At 31.5% G+C, this 18,553-nt stretch overlaps 4 protein-coding genes across 5 annotated transcripts; 1 reads left to right on the top strand and 3 right to left on the bottom strand.

Annotated features, from left to right (window-relative positions):
* Nucleotides 1-411: 411 nt before the first annotated feature.
* LOC131852413 (uncharacterized) lies at nt 412-3,477 on the bottom strand. Its single transcript, XM_059203092.1, has 3 exons — nt 2,732-3,477; nt 1,996-2,237; nt 412-911 (listed from the first exon to the last, which is right to left on the bottom strand). Exons 1-3 carry the CDS (start codon nt 2,945-2,947, stop codon nt 509-511), a joined length of 861 nt encoding a protein of 286 aa, XP_059059075.1. The 5' UTR covers nt 2,948-3,477; the 3' UTR covers nt 412-508.
* Nucleotides 3,478-4,351: 874 nt separating this feature from the next.
* Nucleotides 4,352-5,452, top strand: LOC131852410 (uncharacterized). Its single transcript, XM_059203089.1, has one exon. The coding sequence runs from the start codon at nt 4,408-4,410 to the stop codon at nt 5,395-5,397; it is 990 nt and encodes a 329-aa protein (XP_059059072.1). The 5' UTR covers nt 4,352-4,407; the 3' UTR covers nt 5,398-5,452.
* A 13-nt stretch (nt 5,453-5,465) lies between these two features.
* On the bottom strand, nt 5,466-8,074 carry LOC131852414 (uncharacterized). The gene is made up of 3 exons (XM_059203094.1): nt 7,604-8,074; nt 6,892-7,130; nt 5,466-6,160 (listed from the first exon to the last, which is right to left on the bottom strand). The coding sequence occupies exons 1-3, from the start codon at nt 7,805-7,807 to the stop codon at nt 5,764-5,766; spliced, it is 840 nt and encodes a 279-aa protein (XP_059059077.1). The 5' UTR covers nt 7,808-8,074; the 3' UTR covers nt 5,466-5,763.
* A 209-nt stretch (nt 8,075-8,283) lies between these two features.
* Nucleotides 8,284-12,371, bottom strand: LOC131852412 (uncharacterized). 2 transcript variants are annotated; one of them, XM_059203090.1, is made up of 5 exons: nt 12,245-12,371; nt 10,686-10,889; nt 10,132-10,203; nt 9,820-10,055; nt 8,284-9,105 (listed from the first exon to the last, which is right to left on the bottom strand). In XM_059203090.1, exons 2-5 carry the CDS (start codon nt 10,884-10,886, stop codon nt 8,685-8,687), a joined length of 930 nt encoding a protein of 309 aa, XP_059059073.1. In that variant the 5' UTR covers nt 10,887-10,889; nt 12,245-12,371; the 3' UTR covers nt 8,284-8,684. The 2 variants fall into 2 exon arrangements, with proteins under 2 accessions (XP_059059073.1, XP_059059074.1); XM_059203091.1 differs by lacking the exon at nt 10,132-10,203 and having other exon boundaries at nt 8,289-9,105.
* Nucleotides 12,372-18,553: the final 6,182 nt, after the last annotated feature.

The raw sequence follows: 18,553 nt of genomic DNA, 5'->3' as shown, positions 1-18,553 counted from the left end.
CCGCTCTAGGGAATTTTTAGAGGACATACAGAACTAAAAAAAGTTGTGTCTAATTAGAAATGTTGTAATTCCTTAAATAGCAAATATAATATTAATGCCGATGAATATGTAATATATACTAATGCCTCAGATGATATAGTTACGTTACTAGAGTATGTGTGATGTTTTGAATGATAGTCATTTATCACGATGGTTTCCAGGGGGAACCGCGTGGAGGTCGACCTCTCCCTAGCAATTTTCAATCCATTAGTTGTTCTCATTTTCTGCATACCCATTATTCAGGAGCTCAAGTTATCGGATACAACTGTAGCAAGACAACAGGCGTAATATCGCATGTAGAATGCTTAGGTGTACACATAGGCTCAACTTTTTAAAACAAATATATAATTATTATTTTTTAATTTCATCATCAAACATTATTGTTTAAGTAACAATAATGTTTGATTACCAATGAATAAAAACTCAATAACAAATAAGATTTTTAACAAATACAACAAACATGATATTATTATTTTATATGTTTTGGTATTAAATGCCGCCAAATAACCGTATGGAATTTAACGAAGCCAAGTTTCTTATACAGATTGTATGCATTTTCATTTCCTCTCATGCAATAAGCGAACGAATCCTTATTCTCTTTCAAGCGATTATTGCAAACTAATTTAAGTAGTATTTCTGCGTATCCTCTCTTTCTGTAGTCGAGTATGGTGTACAAATGTGTGAGAGCTCCAACTTCGTTGATGAATACCCAGCATGCTAGTTCATTGTCTTTGAATATTCCAAAGCCTGATTGTGTTGTAATCAACAACTCGATGTACCAAGCAGAGCTATCATAGCGATTCACCCACGATGAGTCCACTAAATTTATATGCTCTTTTGATAACGGTTTAAACGTCAACCCTGCAGGTAAACTGTAAATTAGAAATAGAATACATCTTACATAAAAGTCACCACTTACTTTGAATAACATTCTTTATACTATTCCATAATGTAAATACTTACCTTAGATAAGTAAGTAGGGGAGGGTGGGGCAAGACGGGGTAGTTAAGGTTTGACACTGAATAAAACTCACATTTAAATAGCGACAACCATATTTTCTTTAGTTTTACAAACTTTGGTAATCGGTTTATTGTTTAAATGACAATAGACTCAAATTAGCTTATTATTTATCTCATAATCAATAGTTAAAGCGAAAAGGTCACTTTGCCCCATCTTGCCCCATACCTGGGGTAAGACTAATAAAAAATTTAAGCGGTCGAAATATTCTCTTACCTTACTTTATGCTTTTTTACTCTTCCAAAAAAAAAAATAGCAATAACAGCAACCACTCATCAATTTAATATTTTTTTCATGTAGTTAACAACAATTGAAAATAATAAGTAAACTGGTCAAAACTAGTTTTTTCGCTCAAACATCTAAATGCGACGTCTCACTGCGGTGGTTCTCAGGCGACCGAGGGGGTCAAGTAATAGCTTATTACTGGTATTATTGTTTTGACTGAGGTTCATTTGGTTTTCTCTATAAGGGGGGTACCCCGTCTTACCTCGCTACCCCGTCTTGCCCCACCCTCCCCTATATACTTATGTACTAATATATACGTAGATAATAACAATGACCCTGGGCAATTCACACAGCGCCATCTAGTCCCTAGCTAAGCAGAAGCTGTGTAATGTTTACTAGATAACTGATAGAAATACTTAAATATTTTATTTCTTTGTAAATAAGATAATATACATAGAAAACATCTAGACTGACACAAACAGTCATACTTTGAATACAAAGGTTTGTATCACGCGAGGAATTGAACCCGCGACCATTGGAAGTATGGCGGTGTGCTTAACCGCTAGACTACCGAGGCCGTCAAACGTAGATAGTAATGAGTATATGTTTATACTTTAATGGACGATTGTGTATGGTGCCTTACTTACGCTAACGATTTAAGCAAATTTTATATTTAACTTGTTATGGAACATGTAAGTATTGCCTATATATTACCTGATATCTTTAAAAAGAGGATTAAGTTTATCCAATATGAAAATTTCATGCGGACATCCCTCTCCGTCTATTTCCATGTTGACGTCTCTAAGAATGTTTCTGATACAATTAGTAATATGACTTGGTGGATATGGCACAGTCATTGATTGTCGCCAGTCTATTAACTTTGTCAGTCTAAGAGCTTCTTCAAGCTGTGACGTGTCTTCTTGTGGACATTGTATTATGATTTCATTGAAAGTACTCTGCAACATACCATTTACAATAAATTTCATAAATTTTTTTTTTTATTGTATATAATCTATGAGAATATGTTTGTTAGTTGCATTTTACATTTTTGATCATGATTAACATCTTCATTAGTATTTTTAAATTGCAATGCCTAAAATTTTTTTTCAGTGCGACGGTTGCCAGTGAGAGATTGCCAATTTTGAATGCAAAATTATAAATAATTGTATTTGTAACTGTAACCCATACAAATTTTAAGACACATACATACGTATCATGACATCCTAGTCTTCTAGAATGGCAATGCAAGTCTGATACCATGGGCGTCAAGTGATTGCGTGATGTCAATGGTGATGTTCCTGTAAGTACATAGTTGGCATTTACCATTTCATTTGTAAAAGAAATGGTAAATTTTTTAATATTTCTTTAAATTTCTTCAAAAATAATATTTTTCAAAGAAGGGTAGTGTTACGATAACAGCCACATTTGTAATAGTCATAATAGCACTTACCTTTTTATTAAAAGCCACCATTCCATTATTTACAATACCAAATGGACAGTACACTTTAAACTCATGTTCAATTCCTCTTTGCATCCATTCCTTTTGGGTCTCTAGTGCGTAGTATGCAGATATTCCTCGAGGCCAATTTTTCATAAAACTAGCTTGTAATTCTGGCCATTTTTCTAGTGGCAAATATTCTAGTGAATCTTGTTTCGTTACCGCCATGAAGTAGGTCAATTATAAGAATAAACGTGTATAAATAAACTCTATAAATAGTGCATACTATAAGTACATTTGACAAGACAATGCCTAGATAATATGTAAAGTAAATAAGTACTTAGTATACCTAAGAGATTTTACTTTATTGTAGTAGATATTTGTAAATAATAATAAGGTAAATTGTTTGCTGTATATAATTGCTCCATTATATAGCCCAGATAAGAAAATAGGACATAGTTTTAATTAATTAAATAAAATTATAAAGTCAATAACGATGCACAAGAGTTACGGATTGTATTTCTGTCAGCTGTTGTGGTGTGCTATGAAACTAGATCATGTTGTTATAAGCAAAATTATTAGGTCAGTACATATGATGTATAGATACTACAACTTATCACTTATTTTCTTTACCATTATGTTCCTGACTTGGTGGTGAGAACAGCCACAACAACTTATTGAAAGAATATAAATAAAAATTATACAAATAAAAAAGAGTAATAGGGAGATCGTCGCTGGGAATAAATACTTCTTCTGTATGCCTAGTATTTACCTCTATTTTTCATTCACAGTTAATTTTGTCTTCTACCAGTATTAGATAAAACAACAGACACCTTATTATAAACCAAAAGTCCATATTTTTAAATCATTATTATATAAAAATTTTCGTCCAGGAATATTCTAGTGACATCACACACTATATATATATAATAATACTTACACTTAAAGCAATTGTAATAAAACTCTAGTAACTATGATGTGCATTAGGATTGCAGATTGCACGGTCAATACGCGACTTCACGTTTATTGCAGTGTTCCTATTCTCTTGTACTGTAGCTATGTTCATTATAAATCGTTGATCGATAAGAGACCTTGATGTCAATGGAAGCGGTCAACGATATACGATATACTTACATAGCATAACCTCGCGACACAAAAGGATGTAATCGTCGCCTACATTAATAAACACTGAGTAGGTATTCAGTGTTTACTTACGTATTAATACAATTTTATATATTCTATATTAGCATGTAATATAGAATTATGATAGTCAATATTAATAATTTTTGGTAGTTTAAAACCTCATTCACGTGAGACGAAATACTTACTTTAAAAACCTTATTAAAATTTTATCAAAATATAAAACGTATCAAAAATAACAAACAGTTCCTATTGAATAATAGTTAATCATAACATCCTTGTACGTGTGATTTATTCTACTTTGATAAAGCAGTGATTTAGGCTTTACCTATTACCACAAGTACATTTTATACGCAACTGTCATATATTACTCTTAACACTACAAAACTAGTTAAAAAATCAAAACGATTTAACGCTAAATTAGACTATATTACCATACATTGTACATAATAAAAAACAACTGATAAATATCTACCCCAGTAGTAACTATTTAAGAGAACCGGCGTTTATTATAGTATCAGTGTCTGTTCAGAAGTGAGTTCGTATTAATGGCAGCAAAAATGTCTAAAAGTGACTATGTTAAAAATGAAATCAAAGCATCAGCTTTGGATCTTATCGGTAACACGCCAATTGTTGCTCTCGATCGTCTGTATACAGGACCTGGTCGTATTTTAGTTAAATGCGAATTTATGAATCCGGGTGCTTCGATCAAATGTCGTTCAGCACTAAAAATGATAAAAAGAGCACGAGAATCAGGTGAATTAAAGCCAGGAGATCCTATCATCGAAAAGACCTCTGGCAATCAGGGATGCGGACTTGCAGTTGTTTGTGCAGTATTGGGTCATCCTGCCACATTAGCAATGTCCAGAGGTAATAGCATCCAGCGAGTAATACACATAGAAGCACTGGGTGCTAAGTGTATCAGAGTACCACAGGTGGAGGGAACATATGGCAGTGTTACGTTTGCTGATGGACAGGCAGTGGAAAAAGAAGTTATGAAGATAGTAGAGGAAACAGGAGCATATTACGTAAATCAATTTTCAAATAAAGCCAATGCTCAGGCCCATTATGATAGCACTGGACCTGAAATTTGGAAACAGACTGGGCATCATACAGATGTTTTTGTAGCGACAGTCGGCACAGCTGGAACATTTGCTGGTACCTCGAAGTACTTGAAAGAGAAAAATCCTAAACTTTTGGCCTATGTCGTGGAACCTGCTGGTTCTGAACCTATAAAGGGTGAACCCATCACAAAACCATTGCATTTACTTCAAGGATCTGGATATGGGCGTATACCAGATTTGTTTAATTACGAATATATGGATGGTACTGTGAGTGTTACAGATGACGAAGCTGTTAAGTATATGAAACTTATTGGTGAAAAAGAAGGTCTGTTTGTAGGTTACACAAGTGGTGCTAATGTAGCTGCCGCTGTGAAACTTTTAGAATCTGGACAAGTGCCTAAAGATTCATGGATAGTTACTATACTTAATGATACTGGTTTAAAATATACTCCAGTACCGAAAGAAATGTTATAAATAAAGTTATTAATAAATATAATCATAGCTCCATTGTATAATTGAAAGACATTATCTATAATGTTACATAATATGAACTACGTTAATATACATATTAATGTAGTTTATATGTTCTGTGTTACTGTGTGTTGTTTAGTTGGGCAATAAACTCTAGATCTGAAAACAGTTTTTTATACGCTTCTTTTACCTTATGAAGAATAGAATTTTCGAATTAAAATTAGGTATACCTAATGAATTACAAAGTTAGAAGTCAGGATTGTTTTTCTATAGGTTTTAAATACTTATTGAGGTCGGGGCACTTTTATCTATAAACATGTGTCAGAATTAAAAAAAGAGCATAAAAATATTTATTATTTAATAGGCATTTTAAATTTTCTTTCTCAAGAAACACCAACATAAGTCGTCGTATAGTTCAAATCCCATTTTGGTGTATAATTTCCGCGCGATAATATTAGCGGCAACACTGAATACTACTACATTTTTATTTTCCTGTAATCGCATGTTGCAGACCAATTTCAGCAGTGTTTCCGCCAGTCCTCTTTTTCTATATTGTTCTACAGTGTATACGTGGGTGATAGCACCAGTTTCGTTGATAAACATCCACGAGAGTAATTGTCCATTTTCAAAAAGACCATAACCAGCTTTAGCTCTGATCAGTAGTTCGAAATACCAGGTGGAGCCTGGGTATCGATGAGGCCAGCAGGAGTCAATAAGCTGTACATGTTCTTGATTTAGGAAGTCAAGTGTAATGCCAGAGGGTAAGCTAAAATAATTACAATTTGTATCAAAATAAAATAAGTCAGTTTAACAAAGGTAAATATTGCATCAGTAAAAAAATATGAACTTAATAATTACGAAGCACTAAGATCTTGCATTGATAAGGTAACTTTTATTTATTAACACAAAATTGTCGGTTTATTATATATAAACCTGACATCACATAATTTGAATAATAGAAAATCTCCAAAGTTTCTTGACGGATAACTAGTATGAGAAATGAACGTACTTAGTTTGAAAGTATGTTCAAAGCCTAAGTATATTTATGTTATAATTATGATATATGATTACTACCAAGGAAAGGGATTGTGGACTAATGACCCCATTGCCATTAATGTACTTCTGATGTACAACGTACAATCAGACTGACCTCGACACAAGGGGAGCCCCCTGCAAACCATCATGATAAATTACTAGCAAATTTGCCAAGATGGGTTAACTGATCTGACCTTATGCTCATCTTATCATTTCCGACTGATACCCCGCCAGCCTAAACTGTTAGCGGAGGTGGGTGCACCATTCTATTATAAGCATTTAAAAAAGTCTAGATCACTACAATGACTAGGCAACGATTAAGCATTAAAGTTAAATATGAAAATTTATAGACTGATGGCATTGCAACAAGTCGCATACTGATAAGTCTTTACAAATCTTGAAAACACAACATACAGAGATAATGTGTTCATTATTACATTGAAGATATTATGATTTACTTACTCGATATCTTGATAGGGCGGTGTATGTTTATCTAAACAGAAAAGTACTGATGGAATTGTTTGATATATCTCTACATCAAAATCTTTTACGACCTCTTTGACACATTCAAAAATATGTCGTGACGCGAAAGGTATAGTCACACGTCTGTCCCAATTTATAATTTTTGTATTTCTTAATGCTTTTTTAAGTCTATCCGTATCGTCTATAGGACACTGAATTATGATTTCGTATGCGGTATTCTGCAAATATAATATAATATCTATATTTTATTAAATATATAGCAGAACCGATACAGGTGCCACAATCGTCAATCAACTGAAAGGGATGAAATTTTTGGTATTTTTAATGTATATCTATCTATATAGTATGTATTTAGTAAATAATATTAGTATTAAAAGAAATAATTTTAATAGACACTACAAAAATGACTTCTTTACGTAAAAACAACTGAAATAATTATATCAAAAGGCAAGAAAACAAATCAACATGAATATTAGGGTCATTATCACATAATATGTAAGGTCATTACATAATCAAACAATATACTTTTATGATTCACTCAATTAATTAATTTACTGGAATGTGGTTATTTCCTATTTCTAATATAGTAATGGTAAGAAGACTATGCTTATTATTATACTTATCTCATATTTTTATGTATAATTTATTATAAGAAATTGTCTGTACAATTATAGTAATTCTATTTGCTTACCTTTTCGTTGATAGCTACCATTCCGTTTAAAGCATCAGCATATGGACAGTATACCATAAATCTATGGTTAATATTCAAATGCAGCCAATCTCTCTGATGGTCCAGAGCTGTATATCCAGGCAAACTGCGAGGTGTATCTGTTTTCAAGGCAATCTGAACTTGTTCCCATTTTTCAACTGGATAATATTGCAGCGGTTCATGCATTGTGCATGTTCTAGTATAAAACAAATGGCGAATGAAATGTCGGCTGCGTTGTGTCTATAATTAGTGTGACTGTGACCTCATGTAAATAACTGGTTTATATAATATTCTTATCGTATACCTATAAGTACAATGTATAAGTGTACAAAATAATAAGTACGTCTATATATTAACGTGAAGCAAAAATTATGTACTGCTTTTTACAAAAATTGCGCGGACGCAGGAGTATGAAATTTCGTAGGTATACGTATAGTATATATAGAGAAGGTGTGCAGAATGTAAATATTTTTCTATTTGTACATAAAAAATAAAACAATTCTATATAAAAATATCTTTTATTTATTGTTAGTCTGTTGTAAAATTGAGAAGAGTTTAATATTGTTTTTCTTTTATAGCATTTGTCTATAGTCTTTGATATTGTTAAGGTTATACCTTAACAATATTCAAACTTATAATTTCAAATATTTATGGTCTAATTTTGTCTATTAATTTTATTTTTATACTAAACCTTATAATGTTTTTTTAATTGTTGAAGATGAACGCACTAACTTTCACATTTATATTAAATAAATATTAATTATGAAATAAAATAGAGAATAGAAAAGTAACACCAATTTGATTTTCAAAATGTAGTTTATTTATTCAGACGTATTTTAAAAGCTACAAGTAACTTGTTAACATTGTTGAATTGAGTTGAACGTACAACAAATTGGTTCATACATTGTAAACAAGGGCAAAATCCTGGTTTCACTACAAAGTATTGAAATGAAATTTTGCTTAATCCGTATTATATTGTCACATAAATAAAAATTTGTCTGTATACAAACATAAATATGTCTACTTAGTAAATTATCAATCAATCAGGCAATGAACTACTTATTCATATTAAAGTTTTATCAATATTTTTATGCCTTGATAAGAAAACCCAAGAAACCTGGCCTATGAGTTTGAAACCTAACTTGGTGAACATTTTTTGTGGCTTGTAATTTTTTCCTAAAGTATAAACAAGCACATATCTTCCTTTACTTAACATGTCGTTTAAGGCTATCTTAGTGATGAACTCGCCATAACCCTTGTTTCTCTGGGATTCTATGCAGTAGAGATGCGAGAGAGCTCCACATTCATCAATGTTGATCCATGCAATGGGTTCGTGATCGTTTGTATACAAAACATAATTTAAATTGTTCTCCATTAGTCTTCTAAAATATATGGAAGATGTAGTGCTTCTAAAAGTCCATGCTTTGTCGATGGTGTCAATGTATTCCTCTTTCAGTGGTCCCACATATGTATTATCTGGACAACTTGAAAAGTATAAAAACTAAAATACATTCTGATAATTACGTAATATTTTTTATTATGATTGAAAAAGATTACAATAACGATTATGATGGTTATCTTGTGAAAAAATATTTTGTTATATGAATTTGTCAGAATAAAAGTAATACCAACAGGAATATGGGCATGAAATTTGTGGAATTTAAGACTACATAGATTGCATACTTCGGTGGTCTCTTTGTTAAATATCTTCTAAATATTTTATATGTATTTGCATGGGTATACAAGTTGATGATCCCCCGATATTTAACTGTTGCATTTATACATAAACAAAACCACGGCCATCACATTACCATGCGTTATCGTGCTGGAGGACTGTCATTTATTTTATCCTGTAATTTCATTGCCTTACACCAACTTCAACTAAAACACAACTTACGAAGGAAGCTGCTTGGTGGTTGAAATAGGTGCGACTAAGGTACCCATGCAGAAGACTTTTTACAAAGCATACCTCGTTTCAGTTCTACATACAATATATTTAATATCGAACTAATAGACATTATTAGTCGTTAATATATAATATAGCTACCCATCTTCAGTAGGAAATAACATACACATTCATAAACATATTAAAGTACTCGCAAATTTTTAATATAGGGTCGCAAGCGTCTCGAACATGTTAGTTCATTTCATTACGAGAATATAACATTTCACAATCAACACTTGAAATTTTTACGTACCTGATATCATAACGTGGTGCATTTTTATCTAGAATATAATCAAGAACGTCGTTGTCAAATTCCATATTCACATTTAGTTTCTTGCACACTCTTGTTAGACATTCTAAGGTATTCGGTTTAACAGAGGCTACTGTAATCATAGTTCGATTCCAATCTATTTTTTTAGTATTAAGTAAAGAGTCTTCTATGGCTGCCAACTCATCATTTATTGGGTATATGTATATTTGGTACTTTTCCTACAATTAGAACTTATTTAAATTAATATATTATTTATCATTACCATATTATTTATCATTACACTTGGTGCCTTACTGCAGAATACTGGGTTTCTCCCGATGTGAGAAGTTTACTGGTCAAGATGGTTTTAATTTGACTTTTTCCTTCCTGTGCACTATTTATTTTTACGTGTTTAGTTATAACAAAGAATATATTATTACACCGTCTAATAATTAAAATAATTGTAATAATTCATCTCTATGATAATAATACTATTTCATTTACTCATATTTAAAAATAATTTTTACCATTTCTAACTATTAAAACGGTATTAATATTTACATAACTAGTCCAAACGCTGTAAATAAAAAGATCGGGTAAATATTTCATATGTAACGTATAAGTGTACCTATGAAGAAATTAATTTAAAATAGATTATCTTTTGGTTTAACTTGGGAGATGCAATTGATACACAATTGGAGACAAAAAAATCGAAATTAAAAAGAAATTTTCCAACTATACTATAAACAACAACATTTCTTCTTTTAAAGTGAAAAGTTTATACTTTTAAACATATTTATATCACATAAATGTAATAGATACCACCTATGAAGGACAATCTGTCTATAAACTATAGAGTATATACATACCGTGTCACTAACAACTATTGTTCCGTTACGGATATCACCTTGAGGACTATAGATCACAATATTGAATTCTTCAGACAGGCCTGGACAAGATATTTGCGTGTCCAGAAAGCAGTATCCTTCCGCTGCTTCCGGCCATTTATTTCGATAGAGATCTCGAAGTTCGGGCCACTTGTGTTGTGGAATTTCCATTAGTGGTTCCATTATCTGAAGAAAGAAATTAGATACTACTAATTAATTTTAATATTAATATTATATATAAATTATATAACTTTCGAACAGCTGCCATGGAAGATATAGAGACACAATGGTTTGTGAATTTTCATTGTTATTTCTAAGATAAAATGTATTTTTTATCATTGTCTTATCAGTTGGCAATGGTAAATTCTCTCAATAACGTTAATAGATACTGTTTTAGTTATATAGAATAAATACATATATTTGACGGCTTCGGTGGTCTAGCAGTTTAGCACATTGTTTTACTTACGTTGGTCGCGGGTTCGATTCCTCGCACTGTACTAAGATTTGTATTCATCTCGTTCTGGGTGTATATACGTATGTATGTATTTACAAATAAATGAATATGAGTTATTGTAACAGTCATCTAGGATGGTGCGAAGGGCATGAAGTTAGATCAGTAAGCCGATCGTGGCAAATTGATTATTGTGCTTCCCATGAAAACTGCGTGTCGTTGATATTGACTTGACATGATATATTTTATGTCACTGTAAAGGAAAACAAGCAAACAATCCACATAATTAGCTTGATTGTCCACCGCAGGCATCGTCTAGTTGTATAAAGGAACTGCACTTCGAACATGTTTTATAGTAAGTATGTTTTGTTATTGGTAAGTGATTACCACCGTCCACAAGCATTATGGAGAACTAACTTTCTTTTTGCCTTATAATTTCACTATCCTATCTTACCCTTCAATATAGTATACAGACGAAGTTGTTTGGCGGTTGATTATGGTGGGACTGAGGTGTCCATGCTTATACTTTTTAAATATATATAGCAATTTTTAATAAACATAACATAGTGCCAGATGCCGCTATCGATTAGATCATTTTTTGTAAAAAGGTTTACAGTACTTTATTTATTATGATTTAGTACTATTGTTCAATATAAAGAATCTATTATAGTTCGAGCGGGAAAAATTGTTTGGTAGTAATTCTCTATTCCTTTTTTGAGACTCAATTTTTATAACACGGCTTCTAGTCTTTCTCCTTAAGTAGTAACGACATCTATAATATGAGATAACAACTAGATAGCATTGTACTATTTAATTTCTTTATGAAGAACTTCTAGATGTCGCTTTGATAGAAAGTCTTTTACTTACAAATAGATTCTTTGTCTATTTAGTAAAATCATATAATTTTATAGTATATGGTCTAAATAAGCTTGCGGTTCTATTCATTGTAAGTTTTACTATTGCCAATGAGTATTACTAATACCAGTGGAATTGTTAGTTTGTTGGCTGGTTTTTCGGTCTAAACTGAACATTCTTGACTTATTATAGGGAAGTAGGCATTTGATTTAGGGTAAATAGTAAGTGAACATACCTAACTTAAAACGAAGTAATTTGTACAGGTAAATACAATTGTACAATGTAAATAATGTTAAGTTTACAATATGAACCATTCGTAAACTGTTGAAAAAGTAACCTTAAAGTAACCACTGATCAGACATACTTACTGTCAAACACTGAGCAACTAATCGCAATATTTTTTTATGTATATGTTTTACGGCTCTGGATACAAGTCCTTTTTAGCCCATCATCATCATCATCGTCCTGCTGGACATTTCTCCACGACGATCGGTCAATTTAACAAATAACAAATCAAACTCTAACTTAAAGTTGAGAACGCCAAATTGCCAAATACTTAAAAATACTTGCCAGACTTCAAAATTCTATGTACGTCAATTACATATAAAAATAAGTAAACAAGAGAAACAAATATTCGTTTATTTTGCGTAAGTATATAATAAACAAATTAATAATAATATAACTATAGTATTTTTATCTATATTTAGATTTGATCTTTTTCTCTTTAAATATACAGTGTATATTTATATATTGTACTTATACTTAAAGAGAATGAGAGCAAATCGCTTTAGCTGTTCTTTTAACTAACGACCTAAACGACCATCGCAATATTTATTTTCAATATCTATAAATGTTATTTATAATATGGACATTTACTACGGTTTTCCGAAATTTGGGAGCGACTAGTATACAATTCGAGGCGAACAAAGCCTCGGTGAATCTAATACAAAAACCCTTTTTGTAATTTAGCGTATTGGGCAAAATAAAGCTATATTATTTTTAACTTGTTTTTTTCATATAGCAGTTTAGCGCAGTGTTTACGGTTATCTTTTCTTTTTCAGTATTACATCTGTCATTCGCATTAAAGTCGAAATGCTTAAATCCTACTGATATTATTAAAGTGAGAGTTTTGTGAATGAAATCATTAGTCAATAAAGCACAACGACTTTACGGATTCATGTGAAATTTGGTATACATAGACTATATTCTAAAGTAACACATATGAGACTTTTCTTTCGAATTCCCTTGGAGATAATTGTGGAATACAGTTCGTATGATGTAAATTGTTATTGGAGATAATTTATGTATGTGAATAATTATAGTCGTATAATCAAATGCCTACTGTATAGGATGTGAGATGAAATGCTGTTAATTGAATTATACATTGTCAGACGACAAAACTTTACTAATTAGGGTACGAATGGGGATTGCTACGAGAAATAATTATGTACGCAATGTAGGTGTAGATAATGTACAATACGATGACTGTTATCTAAGAGATAACTTTAGTAATTAGTTCACAGACTTTTGTTTTCAACTGAAAACACTCGTACAAATTATATTTTCTTCCACAAAAAAACTGACCGCATTCTAATTGACAAAGTTGGCGGTATACGGGAAAAAAGGTATAGATTTCAGTCATTCTTTTTGCAATGGATACTCATTGCAAAAAGAATTACTGAAATCTATACAGATAGAAAATGTAATGTAAAATTAACATGCACCTAAATGAAAACATAGCTCGTAGGATAGATGGGCGTTGGGGCAGTGAAGTTCTCGAGTGGCGACCGCGGATCGGAAGACGCAGCGTGGAAATGCCTCCAGCAAGGTGGACCGACAATCTAGTCAAAATCGCTGGAAGGCATTGGATGCGAGCAGCGCAGGACCTATTGTAGTGGAGATCTTTGGGGGAGGCCTTTGTTCAGCAGTGGACGTCTTCCGGGCTGAGATGATGATGATAATAATGAAATCAAAATAGGCACTGAAAAACATGATGAGGTACTCAGTTCCTCTTTATTTATGTGAATGTTACGTGATGGCTTTGCAAATTTCTCCACTGAATTAAAACTGTCCTTTAGGACGGTTGAAGTAACGGCATGAAAATTCTCATATCCACAGTCACATAATACTTGGAATTAAGAATGACTTATTGTTAATATGTACTGTTTATTATGACTATTTTTAATTATTATAGCAATAATAGCCATCTCACCTGATGGTCGCGGGTTCGATCCTTCACAATATTAAAATTCGTATTTATGAGTAATATCTTATGGCATTGTAGATTATATACCATAGAAACTTGAAATTTACACTACTACCCTTAATATTACCAGTTATGCTATACCATACCAGTATGAAAATAAGCACAAAGTAAAAATGAATAACCTATTATTTTACACTATCCTTTTAAAAAGCCTATTTTGGTACATAATGTTATAGATTCCAGTTGTTGTTTTTCAAACTTATTATGTTACTTTGTTTTGTTATCGTCTACTTTATCAACTGGCACTGTCAAAATGTTCTTGATTTCATCTTATGCGGGCTTGAAATGTAGGTATTTTCCCTTAAATTGTGCGCTATCAGGGTTTGTAAGTAGTTTTTGTCATCATGTATTACACTCCGAGTATTTTATATGTAGGTAGTACACTTATCTTGGACCATTGTTGCTAGGGTCGTAGTATGAGACTAGCATTTAAATTATTAATTATGTAAGCTTTATGTGGGACAGAATGCCGTAGAGATTAGGCATCTGCTTTTACATAGAATAAAAAAGGTCAGCTAAGGTTTTTGATAAGGATTTACTTTTACTTATATTAAGTTAATTACGAAAATAATATTTTAGATACTAGCTTAATGTTTTTCAGCTGTGATAATTAATAAAGACACTTAGGTATTTGAATTTATAAATGTTTTTATCTAACCTTTTTATAATTAGAAGGCCAAAAGACAATTGTAGGTGCCTAATATTTTATAACTACGGAACTTTAATGACCTAACTACGGTTTTGTCTTTCACGACAATTGTCTCTACTTCATCCGGAAATCTTCTTCATATCAGATGCGAGACGCTGTAACAGACACGCCGCACTTACCCCGAAGAAGGTTGTCTTGTAGCCGCACTCAAAATAAACCTTAGTATAACAATGTGTGTAACAACAAAGTTATACCACATAGGAGTTACTAGTAGTTTCTAATTTTGAAGCTATATATAGTACAAACATTACTGTAAATTATGCTGATACTGATGTAATGCTGAATAATTGTCTTTCTTATCATAAAAAGGCCTAATACGAAACAATTGTCGCGAAAGAGGGAAACATAATAAGTTCATTAATTCCGGCACATAGTCATAAAATAGTATAATAATATATAGTGCAAAATAAACATAGGTTTAAAACTATTGTGAGTAATAAGCTTTGCATGTTAAAAACAGTTTTCTTTACTTGCAATTTGAAAGTCCCTTCTAATGAAAATTCAAATGCGATTTTCTGTATTCAATTTTGTGTATGCCGTTCGAAAAAATAAGAAAATAAATTTATTGAAACTAAAAGTAAATAATGATTTTTAATACACTTTCATAATACATAAAACAAATTATTCAAGTAGTATATAACCCAAAAGTAATGCTAGTAAAGTCGCTACGCTAGTAGCACTACGTAGTACGCTAGAGTAGTCTAGAATATTCTTTTATTTCCTATTCTCAGTTTAGTTGTCGGCCTCAGTATGTATTTGGCACAGAAATCGTGTCTGGAATAAAATATAAGGGGACACTTCTATTTGAACCAGACAGGAAAAGCCTAAATAATTGAAATCAAATCAAAACAATCAAAATATTTTTATTCATGTAGATCTATATATCAAATAGATTTGACAAGCTACGAAGAACTATCGAAAAACTAAGCTCTTATTCATTAATATAGATTTGTGTTAAAATATACCTAATACATAAAATACTTAATTCATGTTTAAATTAAATTTAGGGAGAATAGAGTTACCACTAGTATATTAATACCTTCTAGACAATTCACGTAAAGTCGTCTGGTCCCAAGGTAAGCAGAGCTTGTATTATGGGTACTAGACAAATGATACTTAGATATTTTTATTTTAGATAAATACATAATATACATAGCTAACACCCAGACCAACATAAACAATCATACCTATGAATACAAATGTTTGTACCGTACGAGGAATCGAACCCGTGATCATCGGATGTAAAGCGGTGTGCAAAACCGCCAGACCATCGAGGCCGTTATAAAATAAATAGATTAAATAAATTGCTTATCACAATAACTACAAATATACACGAGGGACTGTTTCTATTTTTATTATCAATTCTACTTTTATTGCGGCCCAAGTCAGTTGTAGACCTAATCCGAAAACATTCATGTTAAGGGTAACTCCTTTTATCTATTTTACGTGACGGAGCAGTATTGGAACAATCTCATAACACTTTTAAAGAAAATCTTAAATAATTTGTCAAATACTGGAAAAGTCTATTAACTTCATTTACTTCTCTAATGAAGGGGGAAGACATCGTCAATAATGAGGTCTGACTGTTATACTCATTACTAGCAATGTAACTATCCTGAAAATGATCTTATTAAATTAACCTAATGTTTTAGGTAAATTTTTGGTTGTAAAGTACATATAATACAGTAAGTAACAAAGATTGAAACTAAATGACATTTATAGATTAAATGACCTTTTGTATCGTATTATAGACTAGCTGTTGCCTGCGGCTTTGCCGCGTGTTTTTTTTTTATTAATATAAATATATTTGTTTAATTAAAAACGTCAAATTCCACGCGGATAAAGTGTCCCAGCATGTGTATGCTGGGATATATATACACTCCAGTTGTTTCAGATATTTACAAGAATATATAGACAGACAGATATTTTTTTGATATTATTTTTTGATGTAAATACCGTAGGTATATAGTCATTTAGTAAAAAGCTGTTAATTTGATATTACAAACAGACACTACAATATTATTTATTTGTTAAGATTGCAAGGAACATTTAAAACTAATTATGAAATTTTATTATAATTATGAAACTGTAAACAAATACGACCATATCTTGTGTAGTATAGGTAAGTTTAAGTTATTACAATAAGTTGCGTTTTGTAGGTAAGGTAAGAATAAGTTAGTTCGAAATATCTCTACGTTCTCCATGGGCATACAAAAAGTAATTGAGTTTCATCAAAAGTGAAAAAGTTTGTGAAAGTTTATGATTTGTGTCCACGTTGTTCTTATATGGTGGTACTGTCCAAAACTAGCCGGGTCCTACGTGTCCCATTAAATAATATTAGTTTTATTTGTGGAGAGTCACGTAGCAACGCATTGTGCGTACGACGTGACTCAAGTTGGGTACATTGAATTAGGTGACAGTGACTCTGCGATTTTGTTCAAAAAAGAATCTTCACGTCATTACATCTTGATTTCCAAGATTGCAAACATTTGAGTGCTTAAGGATTTTTTATGGAGTATTAAATCCGTGTGCTTTAATGGTTAATGTTCGAATACCAGTGAAGGAATTATAATTTCATCAGGTTATTTAGCATATTTGCCAGGATGAACAAGATTATTTTCAGATTGTCTGTCAGCCAGGTTGAGATAGGTACATTGCCAGCTATTAAGTCTGTTAGATCTAAATATACTTATATAGTTTTTACTATAATTATTTATTCTGTACTTGAGTTTATCCTTGTACTCTTTATAAGAGGGAAGTCTACCATAAGATCACGGCGGTATAGGCTTTCAGTATTTAAGGTTTTTATTACTTCAGGTTACAAATATTTAATAACACATTGTTCTCTTGCTCCATCATTCTTCGGATATATTTGAATGAACAGAATACTCAAGATTTACATACAATACAAATCATACTGCAGCAATTAAAATAAGTTGAGATGAGGATTGTTATAATATTTTAATTCAAAGAAATATGCTTCGCAATAAAAACAATAACACTCGCGAGATATTGTTTCTTATAAAAGATATCTTATTTTTATTGCTGGTTAAGGAGCAAAGCTAATCAAACCGAGATGATAAATCAGTTTACTGTCCTCGAAAGAAGGAAGCTCATTTATTTTCTTTGTAATAAAAGTCTTATAATTACATTAAGAAAATTAATTTATTGGTTAATTTTGTTCCATTGCTTTTAAACAGTAATATTTTGATATATTACTGTCGGTTTCGTAAAAAATAATATGAAAAGCATTATGGTCTGCTTGATTAAAACCTATAAGGGATTCCATTCGTAACTTTCAAGTTACCCGATATTATAAAACATTATATTACAATTTATATTTGTGACATATTATCCGGTGATACAAACACCAATAACAGACTAAATTATCTAATAAAAAGGCGGTAAATTCTTATACTTCCACTATAAATTTAGGTTAGAGTGTAACGTCGTCATTTGACAGTAGCTTTCACTACTCCTTCTGTAACAATAATCGTGAGGATATTATTATTAAAATTTAAAGTTTCAAAGAACGATATATATACAAGTGTAGGTACATTTTTGTAAAA

This window comes from Achroia grisella, unplaced genomic scaffold (genome assembly GCF_030625045.1).
Source record: "Achroia grisella isolate CSIRO2021 unplaced genomic scaffold, CSIRO_AGI_Agris_v1 utg848, whole genome shotgun sequence".
NCBI classification, from domain to species: domain Eukaryota; kingdom Metazoa; phylum Arthropoda; class Insecta; order Lepidoptera; family Pyralidae; genus Achroia; species Achroia grisella.
This window is presented reverse-complemented; position numbering and strand designations above follow the sequence as displayed.

What these genes read in the sequence shown, in the direction of transcription:
- LOC131852413 (XM_059203092.1), bottom strand. Translation starts at nt 2,947, where the DNA reads ATGGCGGTAACGAAACAAGATTCACTAGAATATTTGCCACTAGAAAAA. An exon ending in TGGTGGCTTTTAATAAAAAG is followed by an intron (nt 2,238 to 2,731) that starts GTAAGTGCTATT and finishes GGTATGTTGCAG; the next exon opens with AGTACTTTCAATGAAATCAT. An exon ending in CCTCTTTTTAAAGATATCAG is followed by an intron (nt 912 to 1,995) that starts GTAATATATAGG and finishes TCTAATTTACAG; the next exon opens with TTTACCTGCAGGGTTGACGT.
- LOC131852410 (XM_059203089.1), top strand. Translation starts at nt 4,408, where the DNA reads ATGGCAGCAAAAATGTCTAAAAGTGACTATGTTAAAAATGAAATCAAA.
- LOC131852414 (XM_059203094.1), bottom strand. Translation starts at nt 7,807, where the DNA reads ATGCATGAACCGCTGCAATATTATCCAGTTGAAAAATGGGAACAAGTT. An exon ending in TGGTAGCTATCAACGAAAAG is followed by an intron (nt 7,131 to 7,603) that starts GTAAGCAAATAG and finishes TTATATTTGCAG; the next exon opens with AATACCGCATACGAAATCAT. An exon ending in CCGCCCTATCAAGATATCGA is followed by an intron (nt 6,161 to 6,891) that starts GTAAGTAAATCA and finishes TAATTATTTTAG; the next exon opens with CTTACCCTCTGGCATTACAC.
- LOC131852412 (XM_059203090.1), bottom strand. Translation starts at nt 10,886, where the DNA reads ATGGAACCACTAATGGAAATTCCACAACACAAGTGGCCCGAACTTCGA. An exon ending in CAATAGTTGTTAGTGACACG is followed by an intron (nt 10,204 to 10,685) that starts GTATGTATATAC and finishes AATAGTGCACAG; the next exon opens with GAAGGAAAAAGTCAAATTAA. An exon ending in GCACCACGTTATGATATCAG is followed by an intron (nt 9,106 to 9,819) that starts GTACGTAAAAAT and finishes ATACTTTTCAAG; the next exon opens with TTGTCCAGATAATACATATG.